Below are 25,411 nucleotides of genomic sequence, written 5' to 3' on the forward strand. Positions count from 1 at the left end.
CCACAGCAAAGGCTACCATTCCATGATTGCAAAACCCTGTACAGAAAAAATTAAATATCCAAATATTTTACCCTTTTAATCAATTAATTAATCATAGCAATTACCAAAATAATTATTTAATATTAATAATATTTAAAAGTGTTTATGTGATTATTTTTTAAAATATTTTTTATTTAAAAATGTATTAAAATAATATTTTTTTTATTTTTAAAAAATTATTTTTGATATAAATATATTAAAATAATAAAAAATTAAAAAACAAAACAAAAATATTAATTTTAAATATAAAAAAATACTTTTATACAAACATTCTATCAATTATTAGATGAAACGGTGTAAGGTTTGTGAGTTCGGGTAGATTAATCTTTTTTTTTAAAAAAATCATACGTCATGAATCGACCCGAAATTTTAACAATAGTCGCACTGATTTAACTCCCTTCTAAAACGACAAACCCATCCGAGCTTCATAACAATGATCAAAGAAAGGAAGAACTCAATTAATAATGCTATAAAGGGAATTATTGAGGAGATAAATGGATAATAATTAAAGCATGCTGGAATCTCTACAATTTTTTTCATTAATCAATTAATAAATAACGGGATTTGCAAATAATCACTTCTCTCCCTTGTTTGGTTTCTCCGTCCAATTTTTCAAGTCTCCGATACTTTTCTTCCACTCCAATTCGAACCCGGGACGACTCGGTAGTTAACTCACCCACCCCATCTTGCCGTCTCCTTGCATTCTCCGGAGTGTGACTCAGTAACCCCCCTCCCAATCCAGTTCTTTCTCAAAAAAGGATAAAAAAAAAAACCCACCAAGTTTACCTCTTTGTACATAGGTAAGCAAACCCAGTAATCATTAACATTTAACGAGTCAAGTTGAATTTTTAACTCGTCTGCTACATCGTATTTTCAAATCTTCAGCGGAGAGCTTCCCTAACTCGGAATGAGTCAACACCGGGTCAGGATCAGAGGTTCTTTTCTCTCTTTATTTTTTCTTAGCTTGTCCTTCTTTTCACCTCACCAGAATGAGTTATCAGAATGAAGCAGGGGTCTTGAATCGGTCCAAAAATCAAGCTTAGCATTTTTAACACCAACGTGGCAGTATCTCTGCAAATCCTCAAGATTCACAAACAGGTCTGATTTTCCATTCTCCGACCGTGAAATGCACCGAATCATTTCCTCAAAAAGGGTCTCATCGCATGGGATCGTTAATGGGCCTTGGTTAGAGAACCCAAACTCTTCTTCGGCTTGCACTAGGAGCTTTTTAAAGATGGGGTGGTTCAGGTACGTCGCGCGAACCACAAATCTCCTGCAACCAGTCCCTACACAGACCGCTACGTGTCCTGCTGGAACATCCGATGGTATGCGATTGGCTGACATTCGTGCCTTGTTGCGCCAACGCCTTAGCATTTGACGAAGCCTCACTATGTGGCGGATTTTGGCGCATTTTGCTAGCCCAGCTGACATTTTCCTGGAAAATTCTAATTTTAATGGAAAGCAAGAGAAAACAGAGCTGGGTTTGGCGTGCGCTTTGAGCTGTTTCTGTGGCTTCAATTATAGACAGTAAGAGAGAGATTGGAGGGGTTTTGGGCAGTGGGAGGAAGAAGGTTTTTATAGGGAGTGGAGTTTGAAGATGCCCTTTGGTTTCGAGATAATTACAAGGTTGTGTCTGCTGCTGTCGCAATATTTTATATGCCTTGCTTTTTCGGCAGATTTGCAAGGAGATAACAATGTATCATGATCATATGATAGTGAAATAACATAAAAATATACGTGCTAGTATTTAGATAAAACTAACAACAAAGGACAACATTTATTGCAAGGGCTAGATTTTCTGAAAGATTTTGCTTATGATACATTGCATTCTGCATTGTGGTTTGGACATCTTGGTCATGTGTGATCACTTATGAACTCCAAACATATATTATGTATGGTGCTTGATCTCTATGCATGCATTGTCTTAATAAAATTGTTATCGTTCATGTCATCTAGTTTGGTTAGTGTATTGTGACACATGAAAAAAGACATATGAGACAAAAAAGAAAAATTGTTTCTACAATACTTTTGAAATTATTTTCTATACTTTCAACAAAGTATACATAGATATATCCTTGTTATTTTTATATATTTTTATCTTTTTTAAAAGTAGAACGGTGCTAAGTTATTTTTTTTCTTTTTAGGACGTTAAACGCATTTAAAGAATGATGAATTCCGGAATATGAAATGTGTACTATATTTTATTTTAAAAAAAACTCTTGTTGTTATACGACATGGTTTATTAAAAAGATATTACATAAACGAAATGTAATTGAATTAATATTAATGTTTTTATTTTTTGAAAAGATATCGAATTTGAATCTCTCATAGTAAAAAAAATAACATGTTGGAAAATTTAAACATAAATTGAGTAAGGATCATTGATCGGTCAAGCTCGGGCTTAATTGACTTCCCTTAAATGTTATCATCAATGTCACTAGGAGAATTGGGGAAAGTTAAAAGAATCTACTGAATTTGAGTAAGTTCACATGCATATCAGGCACCAGCCATAGTAAATGCGTTCAGTGCCGTTGGTGCCAAGAGTCAAGCTAAGCTTAATTCGGTGGAGACTTTTATTAGACACCAGTCACACACCAAAACGCAGACTAGAAAACTGACAACTCGGAATAAGAGCTTTGTCTAATCTAGTTATCGATCAGAACCCGAATCAGTGCTAGCTCGGGGGGAAATTCGGTTAACTGCAAAGTCCAAGCTGCTGCTAGAGGGCAGAACATCGGGCTCTGAAATGGTGTATTTAAGCAAATAGCTGACCAGTCCACAGCAATAAATGCATAAACACAGAACGAGGAAGGTAAAGCTGGTAGCACAAGGTTTTTTTTTACTGGTCCTGGTAGCCATTTTAAACTGTGGGAGCAGCTTGAATCCATAAAAACAGTTGCAGCTGGGTGCAGAAGCAGCCAAATTCCATGCTGTTGTAAAATTCAACCCATCAGAACCGTACGGCAATAAGAGGCTGGAAAAAGGAACAGGGAAGGGAATTAATGGTTTGTCCATGCGGGATGCTTTTAGCGCACGAAGTAGAAATACAGAACCAGAAACCCACCACATGCAAAGTTGGACAAAAAGGTTCTCTCTTTCTATAGCTGGTGGTTGAGCTCTTGGCCATTGAAGATGCTCTTGCCTCCTAAAAAAATTTCTTTAAAATAAGACGTAGCCCTCCTTAAAGTTATTTTGTATTCTTCACATCTGACCTTGCTCCATGTGCAAGGATGCCCCATTTTCCCCTTTCTTTATAATCCCAAGACAAAATGCCAAAATGCCTCTTCCTAATCACCACAGTGCCCATATTTGAGCATCCTACCCTTTCCATTATAATAAATTAAACTCACTTCTTTTTTAATCCCAAGATCATAACCTGCATATGGCACTTTTATGCGACCGCACCAAGATCAATCATTTTCACTATTGTGAAAGCAATTCTTTGAATGGTCAAGACGGGCCACTTAGGATTCATGGGTCCACGTCCATGTTATTCGAGGCTTCATGCATCCCCCCATATGTCACGTTAGCAGCCTAAATACCCCACTTGTTAGGATTTAAGGATCATACTGTTTATAATTCCATTTTCAATGTCTTGACACAATTACTATATTTCCTAACAAAACCATCATTGATAACCAGAAGGGAAAAATAAAATAAAAACCACTCTGATTTCCCAACACAAGAAGATTATGCATGGCACCAGTATTTTTCTTTCCTTGTTTTCTTCTCCATTTAAAATCTTCCCATTTGTTTCTTACTGCCTACACAAATGCGAGAGGATCTGAGGAATATATGCAAGATTTAGGGATCGAAAAGGGTATTCTAGACACCATGCAACTAGCTCCAGGTAGGGCAAGCACTGTTCGGTTTAAAAGGGTTTTTATGCTATCTTGTAATTAATTAAAACTCTAGAACGATTTTTTTTTTTTTGAAACGTATTGATGGAAAAAATTAAAAAAAAGGTTTTTTTTTTTATATATCAATGAATATATAAAAAATTATTTTATAATAAGAATAACGTGGGTACCATTTTACCAATGAATATAAAAAAATATTTTATAATAACAAAAAAGGTCCCATTTTCAGGCAGATAACGAATAAATTATCATCCCTGCTAGGGGTACCCTCTTATAATCTGTCGTGAAACCTGGTAACCACGTAAAACTGTAGGAGGAGGGTCGTGGGTCCCATTGAAGGGGATGACATGGCAAAACCCTCCACGGACCTTCATTTATGCATTGTATTGAACGGAAGCCGTTATCCCACGTCATCGTCAGGGGCTGACATGGCACCGTCCGCCTTGGAAGCGACCAATGGGAGAGGGGTTACTTACAGGACCCACTAGATAATCCAGTGGGCCAATAGGACCATATTTTATGTTCCACAGGATTGAAAAAGGAGTGAAGAAATTGAAAGCGAGGGCGATAATGGTGGAGCGTAGACACTGCTTTTTAGGAAGGGCGTCTAGGTTCGTAGCCGCTTAGTTGTACTGGACTGTGTCACGGGTCTCACGGACCCAACACCAGTCGTTTCCTTCTTGTACGGCTGTCTTTTTACTTGAAAATTCGAAAGTAAATAGTGGACTTTTTTTTCTTTTTTCTTCTATACTATCGCATCAACTTCGGCTTTTCCTTCCTTTGATTCCAGAATATTTGTTTACGTGACCGGATATATTTTTTAAGAAATTATATTAGAAATAAATTTTTAAATTTTTTTTTAATATATTTTTAATTAAAAAATATCTTTTAAAAACATAAAAATTACGTTACAAAACACACAAATCTACACTATATTGTACTTAATTTTATCAAATAAAATAAAAATGATGAGATTTGAACTCATAACAGTTTGATTAATAAAGTTATGATATCATGTTAAAAAACCAATTCAACCTAAAAATTTAAGGTGTTAGACAAGATCCCAGTATATAATTTATATTATTCTCTAGCATACTATAATTATAAAACTTGGTATAACTTGTGAATCAATATGATAATTTATTGAATCATGATCTGATTTATATTGAATCAATTAAAATATTGATTTTTTAAAAAAGGTAATATTAATTTATATTTTTTTAAAGCATAGGTTAACCTAAATTTATTGAGCCGACTTAAATCAATCATCGAATCGAATCTTATACTTGTAGTTTAAACATCAATTATCGAAAACTGTTTTATATTTCTCAGTGTATTGTACTCAAAACAAGTCTCAAACATTCATATTATGACATATATGGGAACTTTTGTTTTTCATGATGCATGAAATTTATGTTATTCTAAGCAACTAGATAGAGGTATTAAAATATTCCTAACATGAATGTGGGTAATTTAAAAAAATATCTCCTCATAAATATGCCAAACAGTTGTCATGGACAATTAACTGGATGCATGAACATGTAGAGTCAAATTAACTCAAATCACGGCTTGGTTTTTCCTGTGATAATATTGGGGTCCGATGGCTATCTCGATGAAAAATAAATTATTTTTTAACCAAAATAAAAATAAAAAAAGAAGAACAAGGGAGAGACAGACGAAGAAAAAGGATCACAAGGACAAGAATGATAGGCTGTTGATTGCTTTTAGAAGGTGGAAAGAGGACGTGTGTTTGCCATTGTTTAAGTTACAACAGAAACCTGTTGTCATTATTACTAGCTATTAGTTTGTACAGATGTATCTTTGTTTGTTGTTTGTTTTGGGAATCTAACTCTACTTTTAATCAACCTTTTTATCCCCTAACCTAATTAATTTTAAAATCCTTGTAATAAGTTTTGTTTAGGCTGACCATTTTGCTTGCAGGTTGATAGTTTCTTGCCGTTTATGTAGCTGGCACATGCTAAGCCAGTTTAGAGGCTCTTTGTTAGTATTATCAAATAATTATATCAATTAAAAAAATTGAACAGTTAGTTAGTATTTTTAAAATTATTTTATATTATTCTCTAATATATTTTCTAGAAATTTTTTAAATTTAAAAATTACAAGATTATAGCTTTAATATCATGTTAAAACATGAATAGATACTTTATAAATTAATATAAAAATTTAAATTTTTAAATAAGATTTTAAAAATAATTTTATATTAAAACACGAGTAGCTACTTTATCATAGGTTATGCTTTGGATTTTATATACAAATCAACAACTTTTGGCTTATACAAAATGCTCATGGATGGGTGACACGTACCGGGTGGGTTTCTAAGGTTAATTTGTTTCTGTTCATCCATGTTATGGTCAAGTACAGACCATTGAGATAATGCAAACGTGAGGTTGTCTTCCAGTTCAGACTCCAGACAAATCACAGAATAATGTGACAAACTAACTGTAGACATGACCGACCATAGATATCGTTTGATGCTCCAAGAGAAACTGAGAGTTCAAATATAAGGTCCAAAGCATATTTATCTTCACAATCGATCATCATGTCAGAGAGAAGATTATGTCTACGCATGCACATGAATTCTATTGCCAGTCTATGATTAAGACTATAGTTCAAAAGTAGTCGATGATCTGGTTTTGAATTTATCCGACCTCGTGTTCTTCTTGTAGGTAATTTACTAGGGGAATTGATTATAAGTCTGCCTTGGTCTCAAAATCACCCGACCTTGATTCAATTAATTGCCAGGTTTATATATCCTGCCTGTCTAGCTGCTTGGTTGCTGTGATATACGAAACAACATGTTGTTGTTTTTCTAGATTAACGATAAATTCCAATTTCCATGTACGTTAGAAGACAAATCGTAGTTATTAAATCTGTCTGGATGAATTTACATGGTGTTTGTCAATCAAGTATAATTAACTTTGAAAAAGCTTTTTTTTAAAAAAAAAATAATTGTCCGATATCATTTTGAGTTCCAATATATAACCCTGTGACCAAAACCCTTAATTAAGTTTGACAGTTACGAGACAAACTGTTTAACACCCATCTAATCATCTATAAATATATATTAATTCCCAAAAAAATGGTAAGTGCATCCCTCCTGAGCAGCTGCTTACAGCCAGATAGCGCTGTATATTGTCGGCATAAAAAGCCAACACAGGCATGCAGTTGACCCTCAAAACAAGCTTCGTTTTCAGAGGGGCGAGATGATAGATATCATCGACCAAGCATGAAATGCATTGGCAATCAATCACATTACGAATGAAAATGGCCCTGCACTGTCTAATCTGAGTCCAGGACTGTTTTAACAGTCGTTTTTTTCGAATGAAAATGAAAAGAAGACAAATGATGACAGATGTTAATTCTTCATAGATGGCAAATTACAGTCCTCCAAGAAGCCTCACATTTCAACCGATCGGTTGATCATTTGATCCTTCTCTTTTCTTTTCCATTTGTTATAGAACACTCCTGCTATATAACTAAATCCAGTACGTGTAGTTTTCATTATACCAGTAAGATGTATGTATGTTAAGCATGCATGTTTTAAGAAATTTGTGAGCCAAAAGCACTATCCTTCCAGGTTTTATAAAGACTCGAGCCTGAGAATCGACCAGCTCATCGGGTTGGCCATTGACGCTATTGATATATAATGCATATGCTGCAAGAGGAATAAGTCAACAATATTTAAAAGATGGCAGCCATGTATTGTGAACCAAAATAAAATACTGATGGCATCGAATTTCCAATCAAAAGTAAGAGCATCAGAATTCAGAATTGGTTAAAATTAATTAACACTATATAGTTGCATAATATCAGCTTCTACGCTTCATGCCATCCGGTTTTACCTCATTAAGCTGAGGCACGGGGTGACTGGCAGGGGCTTTTGGGGTTGTTTGTTTCGATTTTATCTCTTTGTAAAGCTTATATAAGCCAACAGCTTGTTTTGTGCTCATGTAAATAGTATATAACAAAAACTCAAAAAGTTTACAACAGGGGCTTGGACCCCTAAAAAAAACATTAATATTATGCCCTTCATGAAAAAAAATAATTTTAAGATAAAAACTAGTGAAATTTAAACTTCAGCTTTTTCAGATAAAAAAATTCCTAATCTTTAAAACCTCCTAGAAATTTTTCATGACACTAATTAAGTTATATTTATTTTTTATTAAATAAATAGAGATTATAGAAAATTTAAACTTGTGATTGTTTTATTATCAAGACTCTAATACAATGTTAATAAATTAATTTAGTCCAAAAACTTAATCTATAAATTTTAAAAGTATAATATTATTCTTTAATATAAATTTGGCTCATTGTGAGAACGTTTGGTATTGCGTTTGTACCTGCGTTTCGTCCAAATTTGAATTTTTTTTTTTTTGCTAAAATTGAGTGCGGTTTGTACTTTTTGGATCGTTTTGATGTGCTGATGTTAAAAATGATTTTTAAAAAATAAAAAAACATTATTGGCATGCATTTCGGCACGAAAAGCTATTTGAAAAGCACCCGCAACCACACTGTCAAACACGCTCTTAGTGTATCTTCTGGGACTACATATAAAGCCATGAATTCCAGGTGAGGTGAGCCATCAATTCAAGACAAGATTTACTTAGTGTTAGTTTTACGCTACTTTCCCTTTCAAGAAGAAGGAAATCTTTTGTTTGAACTTTGATGAGCGATCGAGCTCACCTGGAATTGAGTGCGGTTGTACTTTTTGGATCGTTTTGATGTGCTGATGTTAAAAATGATTTTTAAAAAATAAAAAAACATTATTGGCATGCATTTCGGCACGAAAAGCTATTTGAAAAGCACTCGCAACCACACTGCCAAACACGCTCTTAGTGTATCTTCTGGGACTACATATAAAGCCATGAATTCCAGGTGAGGTGAGCCATCAATTCAAGACAAGATTTACTTAGTGTTAGTTTTACGCTACTTTCCCTTTCAAGAAGAAGGAAATGTTTACAGTAATGGAGAAAAAAAAGGCTCGAGTTCAACTTCTTTCTAAAACAATATCCAATGTCAAAATCTTCCTCCTGCTACAACCCCACACCAGCGATCATGTGGAGGAAACGGCTCTGGCGACAATCTGTCCAGCTCGACCCAACACGTGCCTTCTGTAGAGGAAAAGGACGCTGCGAGCCATCAATTGACACTGCGGAAGAAAATTCTTGATACCGAACAACTCTGCATGCACATTCGAAAAGGGTGCCTGATAGGTTTGAATTTTTAATATTTTTTTTTAATTACTTTGAAGACCGCCTCTCTACTCATCCGATCTTAACAAGAAACCAGATAACAATATGAAAATTCCCTCACAACAAACCTAAATTAATTTTAATACCGAGGGTGATTTAGTAAATTTATTGTGAAAAAAGATTGAAGCCTCCGAAAAGTACCTGGAAACAAAGTATCTGATTTTTTACCTATTTTATTGTTTAAAAAATAAAAGAAATCTTTGTACCCCGATCAAAATAAAAATGATAAATAGATTACATGGAAAAAATCATTTTACCATTTAATTTAGTATTTTTGAATAATTTTATAAAAAATAAATTTATCAATTTATTATTACAATATATTTTTGGACACTACACTCACTCTAGTTGTATAGCAAAATTATCAATATATTTTTTGGTAAATATTGGAGTCCGGTCGTGTTGTGTGCAAGATCCTTGGTTTCTATCCATGCAATTTGTAAGTTGGTTTGTTTAGAGTGGCGGGTGTTTTTTAAAATATATTTTTAATTAAAAATATATTAAAATAATTTTTTATTTTAAAATTCAACACATCTATACGAAAATTGTGTCGAACACCGCCTTGCTTAGCTAGTAGCAGAGGACTCGTAGCAGCAAGCATCAATGGCTGTCAGTAGTCTCGACTCTCGATGACTTCTCCTGCACCACCGCTGCTAAGCAACATCATATGCACAACTTGTAACGTGCCAGATTAATGCGATCATGTCACTCCTCTGCAAGCAGAGGGGAGGGGAAGACAGTACAGATAGAAGTGCACTCGCACGTACACTTGATATTATTGCAGAACCAAGCTACCATACCTCACAGAATTTCAATAAAACAAACCTTTATCTTACGTAAGAGAACTCAACACTTACATGGGTTTAAATTAATATTCCTTCCTTGGATTTTAGCCCTAATTAACATTATGTCCACTCACACGATAAAAGCAAAAAAGTCTTCTTGTTCCAGCCTTTTCGTACCATAAATTGGACGGTGAATACAGAATCTTAATCCTCTAAAGGTTGATACAAAGCCTACTGATTCCTGGGTGTACATAAGAGACAAGGACACACAATGTTATGGACGGAGGTTCACTTTTGAATATTTATAAAACCAGCTGATCTGCACAGCGAGTCGACCCGGAGTGCAAACAGGTTTGTATTGAGAAAAAAATAAGAGAAGAAATTAATCAGGTTTAACCTAATCAGAAACTTAAATTGATAATTAATTTGGTTAGCCCGGTTATTTTTTATTAAAAAATATTATTTTAATTTTTTTATTTAAAGAACATTGGATCTGTACAAATCACTCCTTCTGGAATCCAAACCTTAACACTGTTCTACTTTCGAATCAGTTTTAATAACTATGGAGTTACACGCAACAGATATAGGCGGTGTTATGGGCTATGGCTTATAGGGAACTCACTTTTGAATGTTTATATGGGAAAATTATTTTAATATATTTTTAAATAAAAATTACTTTTAAAACCATTAAGAAAAAACTAAAATGGCTCATTATTTTACTGTGGATTGCACAGTGCAGTCCACAGTAAAAGATGAGCTGTTTTTTTTTTTTTTTTTCTCATTTTTTTTTGTCTTCTTCTTCTTTCTTTTTTTTTTTCTCATTTTTTCTGTTTTTTTTTTTGTTTTCTATTGCCTTTATGATTTTTTTTTTGCTTTTTTCTTTGTGTATTTTTCTTTTAATGAATTTTTTTTGTTTAATTTAGTTTGTTAATGTTAATTTTATTATTTAGTTATCAAATTTTCATAACACGGATCCCGGGTTTGACGAGTTAACCTGATTTGACGAGTTAACCCAAATTTTTTTTTTCTTTTTAATTAATTGTAACATATACGAAAACAGATCAGAGTTTTACTGTGGACTGCACAGTGCAGTCCACAGTAAAACACTGATCCGTTTTTTTTTTTTTTTAAGTTGTCTTATTTTTTTAGCTGTTTTTTATGCCTTTCGGGATTTTTTTTGGCTTCTTTCTTTATTTTTTTTCTTCTAACAAAAGTTTTTTGTTTAATTTGGTTTATTAATGTTAAATTTTTTTATTTAGTTATCAGACTTTCATGACACGTTTTTCGGATTTAACGGGTTAACCTGATTTGACAAGTTAACCCAGAAATATATTTTTTTTGCTTTTTTTCTTTTTCATTCATTTTTTTCATTTAGTTTAGTTTGTTAATGTGAAATTTCTTTCTATTTAGTTATTAGACTTTCATGACACATATCTCGAGTTTCACGGGTTAACCAGGTTTCACGGGTGAACCCAGTTAATTCTGGGTTGACCCGTCAATTTTAGTTATCAAATTTTCATAACACGGATCCCGGGTTTGACGGGTTAACCTAATTTGACGAGTTAACCTAAATTTTTTTTCTTTTCTTTTTAATTAATTGTAACATATACAAAAACGGATCAGTGTTTTACTGTGAACTGCACAGAGCAGTCCACAGTAAAACACTGATCCGTTTTTTTTTTTTTTTTAAGTTGTCTTATTTTTTTAGCTGTTTTTTATGCCTTTCGGGATTTTTTTTGGCTTCTTTCTTTATTTTTTTTCTTCTAACAAAATTTTTTTGTTTAATTTGGTTTATTAATGTTAAATTTTTTTTTATTTAGTTATTAGATTTTCATGACACGTTTTCCGGATTTAACGGGTTAACCTGATTTGACAAGTTAACCCAGAAATATATTTTTTTTGCTTTTTTTCTTTTTCATTAATTTTTTTCATTTAGTTTAGTTTGTTAATGTTAAATTTCTTTCTATTTAGTTATCAGACTTTCATGACACATATCTCGAGTTTTCACGGGTTAACCTGGTTTCACGGGTGAACCCAGTTAATTCTGGGTTGACTCGTCAATTTTTTTTTGTTTTTTATTTTCAGAATTTTTTTTTAATTAATTTAGTTTGTTAATGTTAAAATTTTTTTATTTAGTTATCAGATTTTCATGACACAGATCCTAGGTTTAACGGGTTAATATGGTTTGACGAGTTAACCCGGATTTTTTTTAATTTTTTTCGTTTAGTTTAGTTTGTTAATGTTCACTTTTTTTATTTAGTTACCAGACATTCATGACACGGATCCCGGGTTTAACGGGTTAACCTGGTTTGACGAGTTAACCTGAAATTTTTTTTTTCTTTTTAATTATTTTTTTTCATTTAGTTTAGTTTGTTAACGTTAAATTTCTTTCTATTTAGTTTTTTTTCTTCTTAGAGGTTTTTTTTCTTTTATTTTTTATTTTTAATTAATTTAGTTTATTGATATTAAATTTTTTTCTAAGTAGTTCTCCGCTGATGCCTTTAGTTTTTTTTTTTTTTTTTTTTTTGTTTTTATACATTTGACTATGGACTGCACAGTGCAGTCTACAGTGAAAAGGTTCATCCTTTTGTTTTTTTCTTTTTAATTAATTTTTTTTGTTTAATTTAAATTGTTAATGTTAATTTTTTTTCTATTTAGTTATCAAACTTTCATGACAAGGATTCCGGGTTTGACAGGTTAACCTGATTTGACGAGTTAGCCCAGTTAATTCTGGGTTAACCCATTAGTTTGTTTTTTTTCCTTTTTAATTATCAAACTTTCACGATGCGAATTCAAGGTATGAAGGGTTAACCTGGTTTGAAGGGTTAACCTAGTTAATTCATATTTTTTTTCTTTTTCTTCATTAGTTTTTATTTTCCTGTTGGTTTTTTTTCTTTATTTTTTTCTTTTTAACTAATCTATTTAATTATCACACATTTATGACACGACCTTGCAGCTAGACCCACATCCAATGCTATTGGGTTTGTATTGCAGTCAAACCCACTTAAATTTAGGCCATGCAAGTTTAATGTTATTATTAATATTATAAATATTACTCTTGGATTAGGCGTTGCAACTAAACCTAAGATTCTTGGGTATAATTTTGCAAAAAAATCTAATACTTTTAGATCTTAACTTTTTATAAAATGTAAAAAATAATTGACCCGCGGCATTGCGCGAGGCATGTAAGGAGTTAACTACTATTTTTTGATCGCTAATTCCCAAGAGATCCGTACAGATACCGAGAGCCCAGAACACCCATGCCTTCAAAATTCCACAAACTGCCGTACCATTGCCTTCTCTCTCATGCTTGAAAAAATATTGCAGTCGTGAAGAGGAGAAATTCATGAAGTTTTAATTGAATGAAACCAAACTTTCTTGAACATGACATGGGCAAAAGTTTGAATTAAGAAAAAAAAAATATAGAAGACGAGGCTGCTACATTATTAAACTCACACACATATGTATATATGTATAGTTGGCTGTTTTAGAACTTCTATCAACTGCCTCCCTAATTTAATTCAATGGTGGACTTATTTATGAGTGTCTTTTTTTAATTAAAAAAACTTGTTTTTTCATAAAAATCTGTTTTTTAATTAATTTTTTATTTGAAAAAACATCAAAATATTGTTTTTTATGTGAATTTCCATTCATATATTTCACATTATGCTAACTCACACTCCCCTAAACATAATTTTCACAGTGATGATGATTAGAGTGAATTTAAGACCCAACTACTCTTAATAACAGATTTAGTCATCGATCTAAATATTTGACTTGATTAGGGAACACAATGATGAACGTGCGAGACCTCTTTTTCAATGGGCTATGGGTGGAGGGTGGAGGGTGGAGGGTGGAGGGTGGAGTGTATGGTGCAAGAGGCAAGCCTAGGTGGGTAGGAAGTTGAAGTCAAAGTGCTCTCAAGTGCCAATCATTCCTTTACAATTTTAATTTTTATTTATTTCAAATGATTGAAAATGATTGATGTTCTTTCTTGATATTACGAAGAATTAAGGTCGCAAGAGGACGTTGATGGTTATTGGCCTACCCGGTATATTTTTTTATAGTAAAGCGTATTAATCAAATTGACCTACAAGACTCTAGCATGCCTCATGTATATAAATAAAACTACGACCTTATATTATAACAAGGACAACCATATAATATAAAGTCGAAACTTCTTTGTTGTTGAAGAATGTTTGATTATTATTATTAGGGATTAACGTACAACCATCGGTTCCAAAGCTTGATATACTTTCTAAGGTTTAGTTAATTTTCTGTTTTAAAATTCTTTTTTTTTTTTTTTTGTAGAAGTAAGACAGTTGAAATCATCAACATATATATTTATTTGTATTTTTTAAACCTACAACCTTATATTTTAATAAAGACAATCATTACATACAATGGTATTTGATTATTGTTTTGGTATAAAAAAATAAAGAAATATATATTTGGTTAAAGAAATAAAAATACTAAATAAATATGTGTTTTTAGAGTGAATTTATATATTTTTAAAATAAATAATATATTGAAACATGTTTTTTCTTGATTTCTGTATCGAAACAGTAACCAAAACTCGACATGAGCTTAATTTACTCCAAATAACCCCTCTTCTTCGTTTAAGAAGCTTCTTGTACTAGGCGAAATGCAATTCACCTCAGCATGCATGAGAAGGGAGGAGGGTTTTAAAATTATCTCGAAACCAGAAATTCCATTATAACGAAGGGGCAATATCATCTTCGTATCTATAAAAGATTTTCGAAAACCAAACTAATCACAAAGTTTCAAAGTAAGAAAATGCTTGTCAGAAGTGGGTGAAATAAGGCGACGTGAACCAAACAAAGATGCGATGTTAACTACTACACCCTTCTCTCATACACATGCCACCAGGCTGCTAAATGTCTCATAAGAAGAGAGGTTAAAATTCTCATCGAGAAGAAATTAAGATTTAGACTTCATGCTTTTGGTAAGCTAAGATAGCATGTTACAAGACCGGATTATGAGGGGAAAGTTTGTCATGATCTTCTCTGTATTCTTCTGATTTTAATAAGCAAACTCTCACATGGGAGTTGGAAGGAAGTGAGAATCATTGATCACCAACCAGAAAAAACCAGCCTTCTCTCACCCAGCTTTCTCACCTCATCCCCAATTTATATATCAATGTTCACATCTACTATATGCTGAAATATTACATGGGCCCATGATCGAATATGGGGTGTTGAATGAAAGAAACCCCATACCTCGTGATGATGCTAAAATTGATCTTGCTTCCACCAATACCGATTTGTTTTTAATCTGTAGTGGTTTTATGGGAGGCAAAATGGATATGCAGCTGCCATGCCAATCATAAGTACATGGTGCCAATGGAATGTACTTTTGCACACCCAAATCCTCGCAAAAAATGATTGACAAACCAACACTAGATGTCCTCCAACTTTTATGTGATTGATCAAGAAATTAGATTGACGAAATCTCCAGAGGCCTATGTTTTTGACACCTGGCCATATAGATGTAGTTTACAGAGTGTTGTTATCCAACATGATGGAGAATCACCAAAGGTTCAACCTCTGAGCATCGTCCAGATTGGTTGATGAAGACCATCTGGCGACAAGTGTAGGTCGGCCACCGCAAACCAAACCTCCACTAGTTCCTTTTTTTGGACATTGCGTGATCACTCGACTCAATGAGCCTAGACAATATCTTTCACGCATGGCACATCCATCCCTTTCATTTGCCTACAGCATAATAATCTTAGCAAACAATGTAACACGATAGAAGTCTTGGTATCTAGAATTCCACTTCTACAAGGCTTCGTGCCACCTCTACAGAAATTCAAATTACTTTAAGTAAAATATTTGTATTTACAACAAATTGTATCCCGAGAGATGTACTTGGTGAGAGGTCAATGTTAATCAATGTTGGGGTTAAGAATAAATAGGTAGGAATAACAATTCAACCCCGAATACAAATGGATGAAAAAAAAGATTTTGTATAGGAATTAAAACTGTTTGACTGATTATACAACAGACTGGGATCAAAAAGATACAACGAGAATGGTAAACAACCAGGAAGCAACAACAGCCTTCATTGATCTTCTGCTCTTCTACGTTTCTTTGACCTCTTGACTTCGTGGTCATTAACCAAAGGCAATGTCTCTCCGCCTACAATGACCTGCTCTTGCATTTCAACTTCTTCCTCAATCTGTCTCCTTGCCTTCTTGTTACTGATAGAAAGTCAACTAAAAGTTAAAATCCAAAAACTTGGAAACAAATTCGTCCAAAGTTTGGAGCTGCGAGTTCAGTTGAAAACCTGTCAGTTCCAGCATCCACATAATATTTATCCAACCAATGAACACTTCCAGTATTGGCTGGAATCAAGGATCCTGAAATGTGTAGTATTTCCTCATCCAAGCTGCAAAAATCAACAAAATTCAAACATTTATAAAGAGAAGTCAGCGAAATAAAATCTATTTTATGATGTATAGGTCTCAATAAAATTACTGAATCAACCCGATTTCATAACAGGGGAACATGCAGCAGGGAGTTTATCACAGTTAATATGTTGAGACTCGAGAGACTTGGTTCAGTTTGATATGTTGGGACTTGACATTTGACACCCCAAACAGTTTATCACAGTTATTTGTATTACACAACCAGAGTAGCTGGATGCACGGAAAGCAACACCACAATTTGCAGGAAAAAACAACAAGCTTGACAGGATTTAAAATTTAAGCAACAGCAAAGTGTCAAATGTTACAGTTAAATCCACAATTTTCATTCTATCTAGTAGACCGAGGGCACGAGTAAACTAAGCAGTCAGTCAATTAGACTAAGGGCAATGAGTAAACTAGGCATGTCTTGTCGTGATCCTCTTAAAATTCTAACCAAAAAGAGAAGGCACACTGTGAGGCTGTTTCATCATTCACATTCTGATAATTAGGTAATGTAGTCGTTTGTGAGCTTCTTGCAATCCTTGCAGAAAAAAAGAGAGGAGAAAGTAACTAGATATAGCAAAAATCACATATGTGATATGTTAGTGCCTAAAACAGAAGTGTTGATAAATAATGTTTGCACATTTTTCTTTTTGGGCCACCGTAAAACCAGGGTCTTGAAAGCAACCAGTAGTCCTATCTGCCGACCTCTCTCCAAGCACAATCTTCCAGATAAATAAAATCTAAGAAAGTGGATGTCAAACTCCCCACAATACACCTCCAATGATTTAGGTGCACTCCGCATGCCCATCAACAATTATGTTACTAAAAATTAACTGGCTGATATTTTGTTCCATAAAGATATCTTTTTTTATGGTACTGATGCTAAAATGAACCGTAAATGAATACTCTTGCATCTTTCAAGGAGCAAGAACATCCAAATTCAGTTTTAGAAACCTTAATGAGACCGACTGAAAGTGTGTGTTTCCATGTGGTGTACCTTTCCATCAAGACAGTGAGTGGGTTGAGAAAACAGAATAAATAGACCAGGAAGGAAAAGGACCGTCTGTTCACAGAAATCAGGCCATTTTAAAATATAACAATAAAGAACATAATCCATCACCTCTTGACAACAAAACGTAGCACAGCTCCAACCTTTATCACATGTCGCTTGTGATATCTGCTCACATATACCCCCTCGCCATGTTTCTAAAACAAATAATACACACAAAGTAAGCACAAAGCCAGCGAGACATCAACTCTCTAGTTGCAGAAACGAAAAGGTAAGAACTTCAAAGTACAAGTGTATAGATATACATACAGATTTATACTTTAACTCGTTGCGGATATTTTCATCTGTTACAATTGCAGATGAGAAACCAAGAACAATGCAATGAATAGATTCCCGCGTAAGCTTCACCACCTTCCCCTCTATAAGATCAGTAAACAAGCATTAAGTGAATCGACAAAAACCCCACACTTCAGCATCAATTCTAAATGAACTCCACTCTACTATCCAGAACACGACACATACATGCACTATAACATTAACAGACAGAAAATTCACATGAAGAGGCAAGAAAAAAACCTAAAAGCATGTTCGGCTTCGGCGAGAAGATTAACATGTTTGCTTGTAGTCTGACACCAAGATAAGGGTGAACCCCAGAGAGAATTCTCGCACATTTATCTTGAGGCTCAACACTGTAAGCCAGTACAACTCCATCGAAAGCCTGAGAATATCTGCAAAAAAAAACCCTTGAGAAAAAACACCAAAAATCTACAGTTCAATATAAAGTGAAAGGGTAAAGAAACAGACTTGAAGAGGAGAGAGCTGAGTTCACGGAGGATTGCTTTGTCGACATCCTTGCTCTGCGATGGATGCTCGTAAACTATCAAATCGGCTACCGATTTGCTCAATCCCTCCATTGTTGAGAGCTGAATTTTTGGATTTGGATTTGGATTTTAAGGATTTTGGGGACTAGGGCTTTCATTGGAAGCTGCAAAAGCCTGGAAAAAACCCAGAGAAAGCTAAGCACGGATTGTTGGGTCAAGGTTTCACGACGGTGATGAGAGATATTGGGCCTGAGTATATTGGGCCTACGGGTTTGGATCTGTTAAGAATAGGTAAAGGTTAAATGAGTTGTCTTTAGAATTTGATGGGCTAGGTTTCAGGCCGGGTAGAGCAATAGGCTCGTTTCCTTTTCTTCCACAAAAGGTCCGACGTTCTCTTTTCTGTTTTCCATTTTCCTTGTGAGAATATTTTTTTTGAAGTTTTTTATTCCTCCTATTTTTATATCATTATAAATTAAAATATCTTTACAATAAGCTTGTAGGGAAGATCCATCGAGGCATCACTGCTTGTAATAAGCTTAGAGTTAGCTTTGGTTACTCTGCATAGGTAGTTGGCTAAACATGGTTTAGTATTGTTATAATGATTATTTTTTATATTATTTGTTGTTTGAAAATATATTAATATAATATTTTTTTTGTTTTTTTGGATATATTATTAAAATCCACGCATCAAAACGATAATGATAAGGACGGCCCTTGATAGACTATATATTCTTGATGATAACCATGAAGGCATGCCTCTTGGTGAGCAGGTACTCCAATGGCCGCAAATGTTGACATTTTATGCAGGAATTAGAAAGTGCAAAGGCTGTCGATGAGAGTCTACAGAAAGAGACTTGCCGTGGTGTAGAAGTATGCAAAACATAAGTGCATAAAATCAGCTCTTTTTATGCGAAATGGAAACCATAAATGTCCACTAAGAAACATAAACATACTTTGCAAGCGTGTACATGTGTAGTTACCTTCGCAAAAACGTGGCCCAGCTGGGTAGCCAAACACGATTTTGATTGGATGCAAATCAAGGTTAAAACTCACGGGATAAGGTGTGTTTGTTTTTCTTGTTTGAAAGCGTTTTTTGTATAAGACATTGAATATTTTTTAATTTTTATATTTTTATATTTTTAAATCATTTTGAGATGATAGTATTAAAAATAAATTTAAAAAATGCTTGAAGTTGAGATAAACCTTTCTTTTTCATGCGGAAAGAAAGTAGTAGCTCATTGGATTAATAACTTGGAGTGTGATTGTTTAAGCCAAGGCTTTGTTTTTTAAAAATTATTTTTTGTATTTTAAATTAATATTTTACAAATAATTTTTTGATTATTTTAATAAGTTGATGTCAAAAATAAATTTTAAAAAATAAAAAAATATTATATTAATGTATTTTCAAATAAAAAATATTTTGAAAAACAATTATCACTGCAATGTTAAGCAATACCTTTATATATTTGATAATACAATGTATATTTTTTTTAATTGAAAATATATTTAAATAACTTTTCTTTACTCTAGTACATTAAAATCATAAAAAATACTTAAAAGATATTTTTCTTAATGTAAAAAAAAAGGTTGAGCTATGCTACAAAACACAACTTAAAAAGTATATGAAAGTGTTGTAGTGATTTTTTTTAAAGTATTTTTCGTTTAAAATTGTATTAAAATAATATTTTTTTTATTTTTAAAAAATTATATTTTATCAATATATCAAACTAATCTAAATTAAAATAAATATATATATTTTAAATTATTTTTAAAACATAAAAACAAAATTTTATTAACAAGAAGCCAGTGGTTTTATTCAATTATTAATTAGCGGTTCAATCTAGGCACTCTAATCTCAAAGTCTCATCCAACCGGAGCAACGCCTTGCAGACTCGAAGAGATTTCCACGAGGACAAGGGGGGTTTGATTTTTTAGCAGAAGACCAGACCATACCCATGCAAGAAGTCCATCGAAATTTAAAAAGAGAAAAGAAAAGGTGAGTGATCAATCACTAGAGGGAGGAAACATGGGAAAGAGAAGGCCCTTTTCTGTCCTCCTCCTCTAATGAAAAAGGCCATAAAGCAACCTTGAATGATGAATGGCCGACGAGAATATGGCTCGATGAATGATAAAGCGATGGTGGAATACTAAAGAGACAAAACGGAGTCCCCTTCCCATCAGAAGATTCAGAAGCCAATGTCCCCTCACATCCCTACACGATACACTGCTTCCATGTCCCCTTGTGCCACGCTCACTTTGTAGCTTTCTTTCATCGTCAATTATCACTGGTGGACCCCTTCCTTCCTCCTCCTCCTCCTCCTCCTCCTCCTCCTCCTCCTCTTCTTTTTTTGCATGAATCGCATAAAAAATCTATGGAGAATTTCTATGTGATGATTCTGTTCTTTAATCCCCGTTTAATGCTTTTGTTTTTACGTTAATGAAAAGCTAAAAATCTTCCCAATCATTTGCTTGTTCTGTAAAGCCCAGGCAGTGATCATCTATCTAACCCATCTCAACTTGATGGATTAGCCCCATATATCTCTTAAACCCTAGAGGGGCGACTAGTCATACAATGACGGTCGCTGGCGAGGCGGTCTAAAAAGTTATTCCTTTTTCTAAAAAAAATGAAATATTATGACCAGCATTTTAATAAATTTATCTGGTTTAAAATATTAAACTGATATACGACGTATATTCTAAGCTCGTATAAATGTTTGTTTAGTTTTGATTGTCTTATAAATTGACTTAAAAATCTTTTTTTCTAAAAAAAAATATATAAATTACTTTGCCAAAAGACAAAATAATAAACCAAACATAAACATAATTAAGGAATTTTATAGGATGATTGTCGCATGCCATGCCTTCCATGTCTCTTTATTCTAGAAAGATCGCATCATTAGGCATTGACCCTACTATAATTAGGGATGGGAAATGAGTAAACCTCATTAGTGCCTCGGGGCATAATGTAATAGGATCACAGCCCTCGGTAGCTTTGTGACACCTCATCAGCTATTCCAGCTACGTTTGAGTGATTTGTGACACCTCATCAGCTATTCCAGCTACATTTGAGTGATTAAATCATGTTTTTGAAAAAATTATTTTTTTTCTGTTTTAATATATTAATATTAAAATTAAAATTAAAAAATATATCATTTAAATACATTTTCAAACAAAAATAATAATTTAAAATATAATCTTACTACAATTCTAAACATAAACAATAAGACCATGTATCTATACACACCACCAGTAATGACTAGCTTTGATACCCGCGCGATGCCGCGGGTTATTTTTTTTTATAAAAAATATTTTAAAAAATAAAAATTGAAAAATCTTAGATTTTTCTGCAAAGTTATACCCAAGAATCTTGGGTGGCTGCAACGTCTGACCTAAGAGTAATATTTATAATATTAATAATAAAATTAAACTTACATGACCCAGTAACACCAGACCCAAGAATATTGGATATGGGTCTGGCTATAAGGTCGTGTAATAAAAGTGTGATAATTAAATAGAGTAATTAAAAAAATCAACAGAAAGAAAAAAACTAATGAAGAAAAAGAAAAAAAATTGAATTAATTGGGTTAACCCTTTAAACCAGGTTACCCCGTAAAACCTGAGATTTGCGTCATGAAAGTTTGATAGCTAAATAGAAAAAAAAAATGACGGGTTTACCCAGAATTAACCGGGTTAACCCATCAAACCAAGTTAACCCGTCAAGCCCAGGATACATGTCATGAAAATCTGGTAATTAAATAGAAAGAAAATTAACTTTAACAAACTAAACTAAATGAAAAAAAATAACTCGTTAAATCAGGTTAACCTATAAAATCCGAGATTCGTATCATGAAAATATGATAATTAAATAAAAAAAAATTTAACATTAACAAAATAAATCAAACAAAAAAAATTCATTAAAAAAAATTAAAAAGAAAAAACAAAAGAAAAAAACAGTCATATAATATAATACAATATAATAATAATTATAATGAAAAAACGTGGGGAAAGCTAAAGCTAAGCTAAATTTTCAACCAACTCAATATTAAAAAAAATAAATTTAACAAAGATAATTTAAAAAATAAACATTTGGGGGAAACATTGCAGTCAAACAAAAATTATGCAAGGGAAACACTGTAGTAATCCATAGTATTTTTTTTTTCTTTTTGAAAAAAGCTACAAAGTTAAGTTCTCAACCAACTTAATATAGAAAAAAAACCGAGATCTGTGTAATAAAAGTATGATAACTAAATTAAAAAAAAAATTTCACATTAACAAACTAAATTAAACAAAAAAAATTCATTAAAAGAAAAAAAAACACAAAGAAAAAAGCAAAAAAACAAAACCCCATAGGCAAAATGAAAAAAATAAATCAAGTGTTTCACTGTGTGCACAGCGACACATTATATGTAAAAAATAGAAGAAACAAAAGCGAGGAAAAATAAATAAAACTGCTATAGTGAAAAACCCACGCGTTAAAAAAAACATGTAAAAACAAAAAAACAAAAAAAAGGAAAAACTGCTACAGAAAAACAAAACCAAAAACGAAAAAAAATGCAATAGAAAAAAAAAACGAAAAAAAAATTGCAAAAAAAAATGAAAAAAAAAAAAAATAAACATGTAGGGGAAACATTGCAACCAAACAAAAATCATGCAAGGGAAAAATTGTAGTAATCCATAATATTTTTTTTTTTTGAAAAAAGCTACAAAGTTAAGTTTTCAACCAGCTTAATATAGAAAAAAAACTGAGATTCGTGTAATGAAAATATGATAACTAAATTAAATTTTTTTTTTACATTAACAAACTAAATTAAACAAAAAAAAATTCATTAAAAAAAAAACACAAAGAAAAAGGCAAAAAAAAAAAAAACTCATAGGGAAAACGAAAAAAAAAGAAAAAAAAAACAACAAAAAAATCAAGTGTTTCACTGTGCGCACAGCGATACATTATATGTAAAAAAACAAAAAAAACAAAAGCGAGGAAAAAAAACAAAACTGCTACAGTGAAAAACCTATGCGTTAAAAAAAAATGTAAAAAAAAAACAAAAAGAAAAAAACTGCTATAAAAAAATAAAACCAAAAACAAGAAAAAAAAGCAAGAAAAAAAACGAAAAAAAACTGAAAAAAAAAACGAAAAAAAAAAACTGAAAAAAAAACGAAAAAAACTATTCCTAAAAAAAAAAAAAAAAACTTTAACTACAGTGAATTTCGAGTTGTAGTATATTACTTAATAGACGTCAAGTTCGCTCAAATTTCTTTAAGATTTGAAATCTATTTTATGGGGGCCACGAAATGAATTGTGGAACTAGCTTATTTTTATTGAATCAACATTATTAAATTTTTATGTGATTTAAAGTAGCCGGTCAAATAGATTAATATAAATAATTTGAAATGATTTTATTTTAATATTTTTTATAAAAATTAAAATATATTGTTTTTTTATATAAAAAAAATATCATAACTGACTTTTGATTACATCACGTGATGACTTGGGTCAGGTCTTGATCACCGGATTAACCCGCCGGCTGGATTTGATAACAATTAGGTGAACACTTTCCGATCCCCACCCTTGACAATGAGAAGGCTACCTTGTAGGTGATGTCACCAGGGTAGGACCCACCATCATACGACCTAGGAGATTTGATTAAGTTGATGTTAATGGCTTAATTAATCTACGTATGGAGTCAAATATCAATAAAATAGGATTAACACGTAAAATAACAAGATCAGCTTGGTGGTCCCACATTCGTAAAATCAGACGAGATCATTTCCGTGATTTACACGTGGAAAAATATCAATGGTGTGTCTGGACATATGAATTAGCCATGTGAAATCAAGTGCTTGGTACGGCGAGTTAAGTGTCGAAGCCGTCGAAGCTAGATTCTGTCCAGAGAGAGGAGAGAGTCCAAATGTTTTCTACTCCGCGTGCCACTCGATTTTAGCGTCACGTCTCGGCCGTCCGATCATACTCCACCTCCGTATAAATTTGTGTGCGCATCAAGTGGCGATCCTTGGACTGCCAGATCTGGAGGGGCAGCCGTTCAGAGCAGTATGCAAGACGTGGTTAAAATTGCGATTCGTTTTAATTATAGCTTTGAAAATGTTTAATTAATTAATATTTTATAATTTCGCATATATTTTATTAAAATTTATAATTTTTATTGAGTTTTTTTTTTTGAAACTGTAACTATTTACTAAATTCATTTCACAAATCATTTTCGATGCTGACTATTTTGAAAGGGTATTTTGTTAAATTTCAACAACCCCGTCAATCCACGGGCCAGTGTGATAACTATTGTTTGATCCCTTCATCACGACTTTCCTTTCCCTGCCATCCATCCATTCATCTTACCAGCAAGAGGGTTGGGTTTTAGTTACGTGGAAATTCAAGAACATCAAAGAATGAAAAGTGGATTGTTCTAATAAATCAGACAATACATGATATGCATTCCGTGGAATTTCCGACCAGAGTGAAAAAAATCACTGCCCCAGGGATGGGTCTCTGGGACGGCCTTGCCGAACATCATCGGGGCTCATGTTTTCCAGGGAGAGGACAGGTAGAGAGAAGAGAGAAGACAGGGTTGATTTGATTTTTTTGATTTTGTTTTTTCTTGGGCGGGGAGAGGTAGTTGAAGTGTCCTCGTATGTTAACTTTATTACAAAACTACCACTGCATTGTGTCTGCCTCTTCTAAAATCTAAGGCTATGTTGGGGAGGATATTAAGAAAATAAAAAAGAATAATTATTATAATCTTAATTTTTAAAGATGTAGAGGTTGGTTTGCAAGGATATGATATTGTAATAGATTGAAAAGTTAGATATTAGTAAGAAAAATAATTAAATTATTAGTAGTGACTGGTGAAATAAAAATAAAAAAAATTGTGTACATCAAATAAAAAATATTTTAAAAACAATCTCTATTACAATACTAACTGAGCAAATAGTCATTATTTGTTTTTTTTAGCATTAATGAGTATTTTTTTATCAGTTTGAGCATTAAATATTATTAAATTATATTTTTATATTACATTTTTTTTATAGGCTGATTTATGTTTTTATCAGTTTTAAAAAACTCTGAACTTGAAATTTTTAAAGATTAAATATAATTTATTAAATGTCATACCAGCCCCTAAAAGTTACATTTATTGAGATTAAGGAAGATGTGATGAGGTTATTTTAAGGATATAACCTTGT

The 25,411-nt window shown here is 32.7% G+C and overlaps 2 protein-coding genes across 2 annotated transcripts; both read right to left on the reverse strand.

Moving 5' to 3' along the window:
* Window positions 1-518: 518 nt before the first annotated feature.
* LOC7479690 (indole-3-acetic acid-induced protein ARG7) lies at window positions 519-1,596 on the reverse strand. The gene has a single exon (XM_002301951.4). The coding sequence runs from the start codon at window positions 1,468-1,470 to the stop codon at window positions 1,021-1,023; it is 450 nt and encodes a 149-aa protein (XP_002301987.1). The 5' UTR covers window positions 1,471-1,596; the 3' UTR covers window positions 519-1,020.
* A 14,184-nt stretch (window positions 1,597-15,780) lies between these two features.
* LOC7490660 (DNA-directed RNA polymerase I subunit rpa43) lies at window positions 15,781-18,399 on the reverse strand. The gene is made up of 6 exons (XM_002301952.4): window positions 18,204-18,399; window positions 17,976-18,127; window positions 17,709-17,818; window positions 17,511-17,596; window positions 16,267-16,368; window positions 15,781-16,180 (listed from the first exon to the last, which is right to left on the reverse strand). The coding sequence occupies exons 1-6, from the start codon at window positions 18,311-18,313 to the stop codon at window positions 16,042-16,044; spliced, it is 699 nt and encodes a 232-aa protein (XP_002301988.3). The 5' UTR covers window positions 18,314-18,399; the 3' UTR covers window positions 15,781-16,041.
* Between the last annotated feature and the right edge of the window lie 7,012 nt (window positions 18,400-25,411).

The sequence above is a fragment of the Populus trichocarpa genome, chromosome 2, assembly GCF_000002775.5.
Source record: "Populus trichocarpa isolate Nisqually-1 chromosome 2, P.trichocarpa_v4.1, whole genome shotgun sequence".
Taxonomy (NCBI): Eukaryota; Viridiplantae; Streptophyta; class Magnoliopsida; order Malpighiales; family Salicaceae; genus Populus; species Populus trichocarpa.

Bases quoted from the DNA above. Each gene is read 5' to 3' on its own strand.
- LOC7490660 (XM_002301952.4), bottom strand. From the start codon at position 18,313: ATGGAGGGATTGAGCAAATCGGTAGCCGATTTGATAGTTTACGAGCAT. The intron at 17,597-17,708 runs GTATGTATATCT...TATTTGTTTTAG, and splicing joins ACGAGTTAAAGTATAAATCT to AAACATGGCGAGGGGGTATA. The intron at 16,369-17,510 runs GTGATGGATTAT...TGATTTTTGCAG, and splicing joins CTACGTTTTGTTGTCAAGAG to CTTGGATGAGGAAATACTAC.
- LOC7479690 (XM_002301951.4), bottom strand. From the start codon at position 1,470: ATGTCAGCTGGGCTAGCAAAATGCGCCAAAATCCGCCACATAGTGAGG.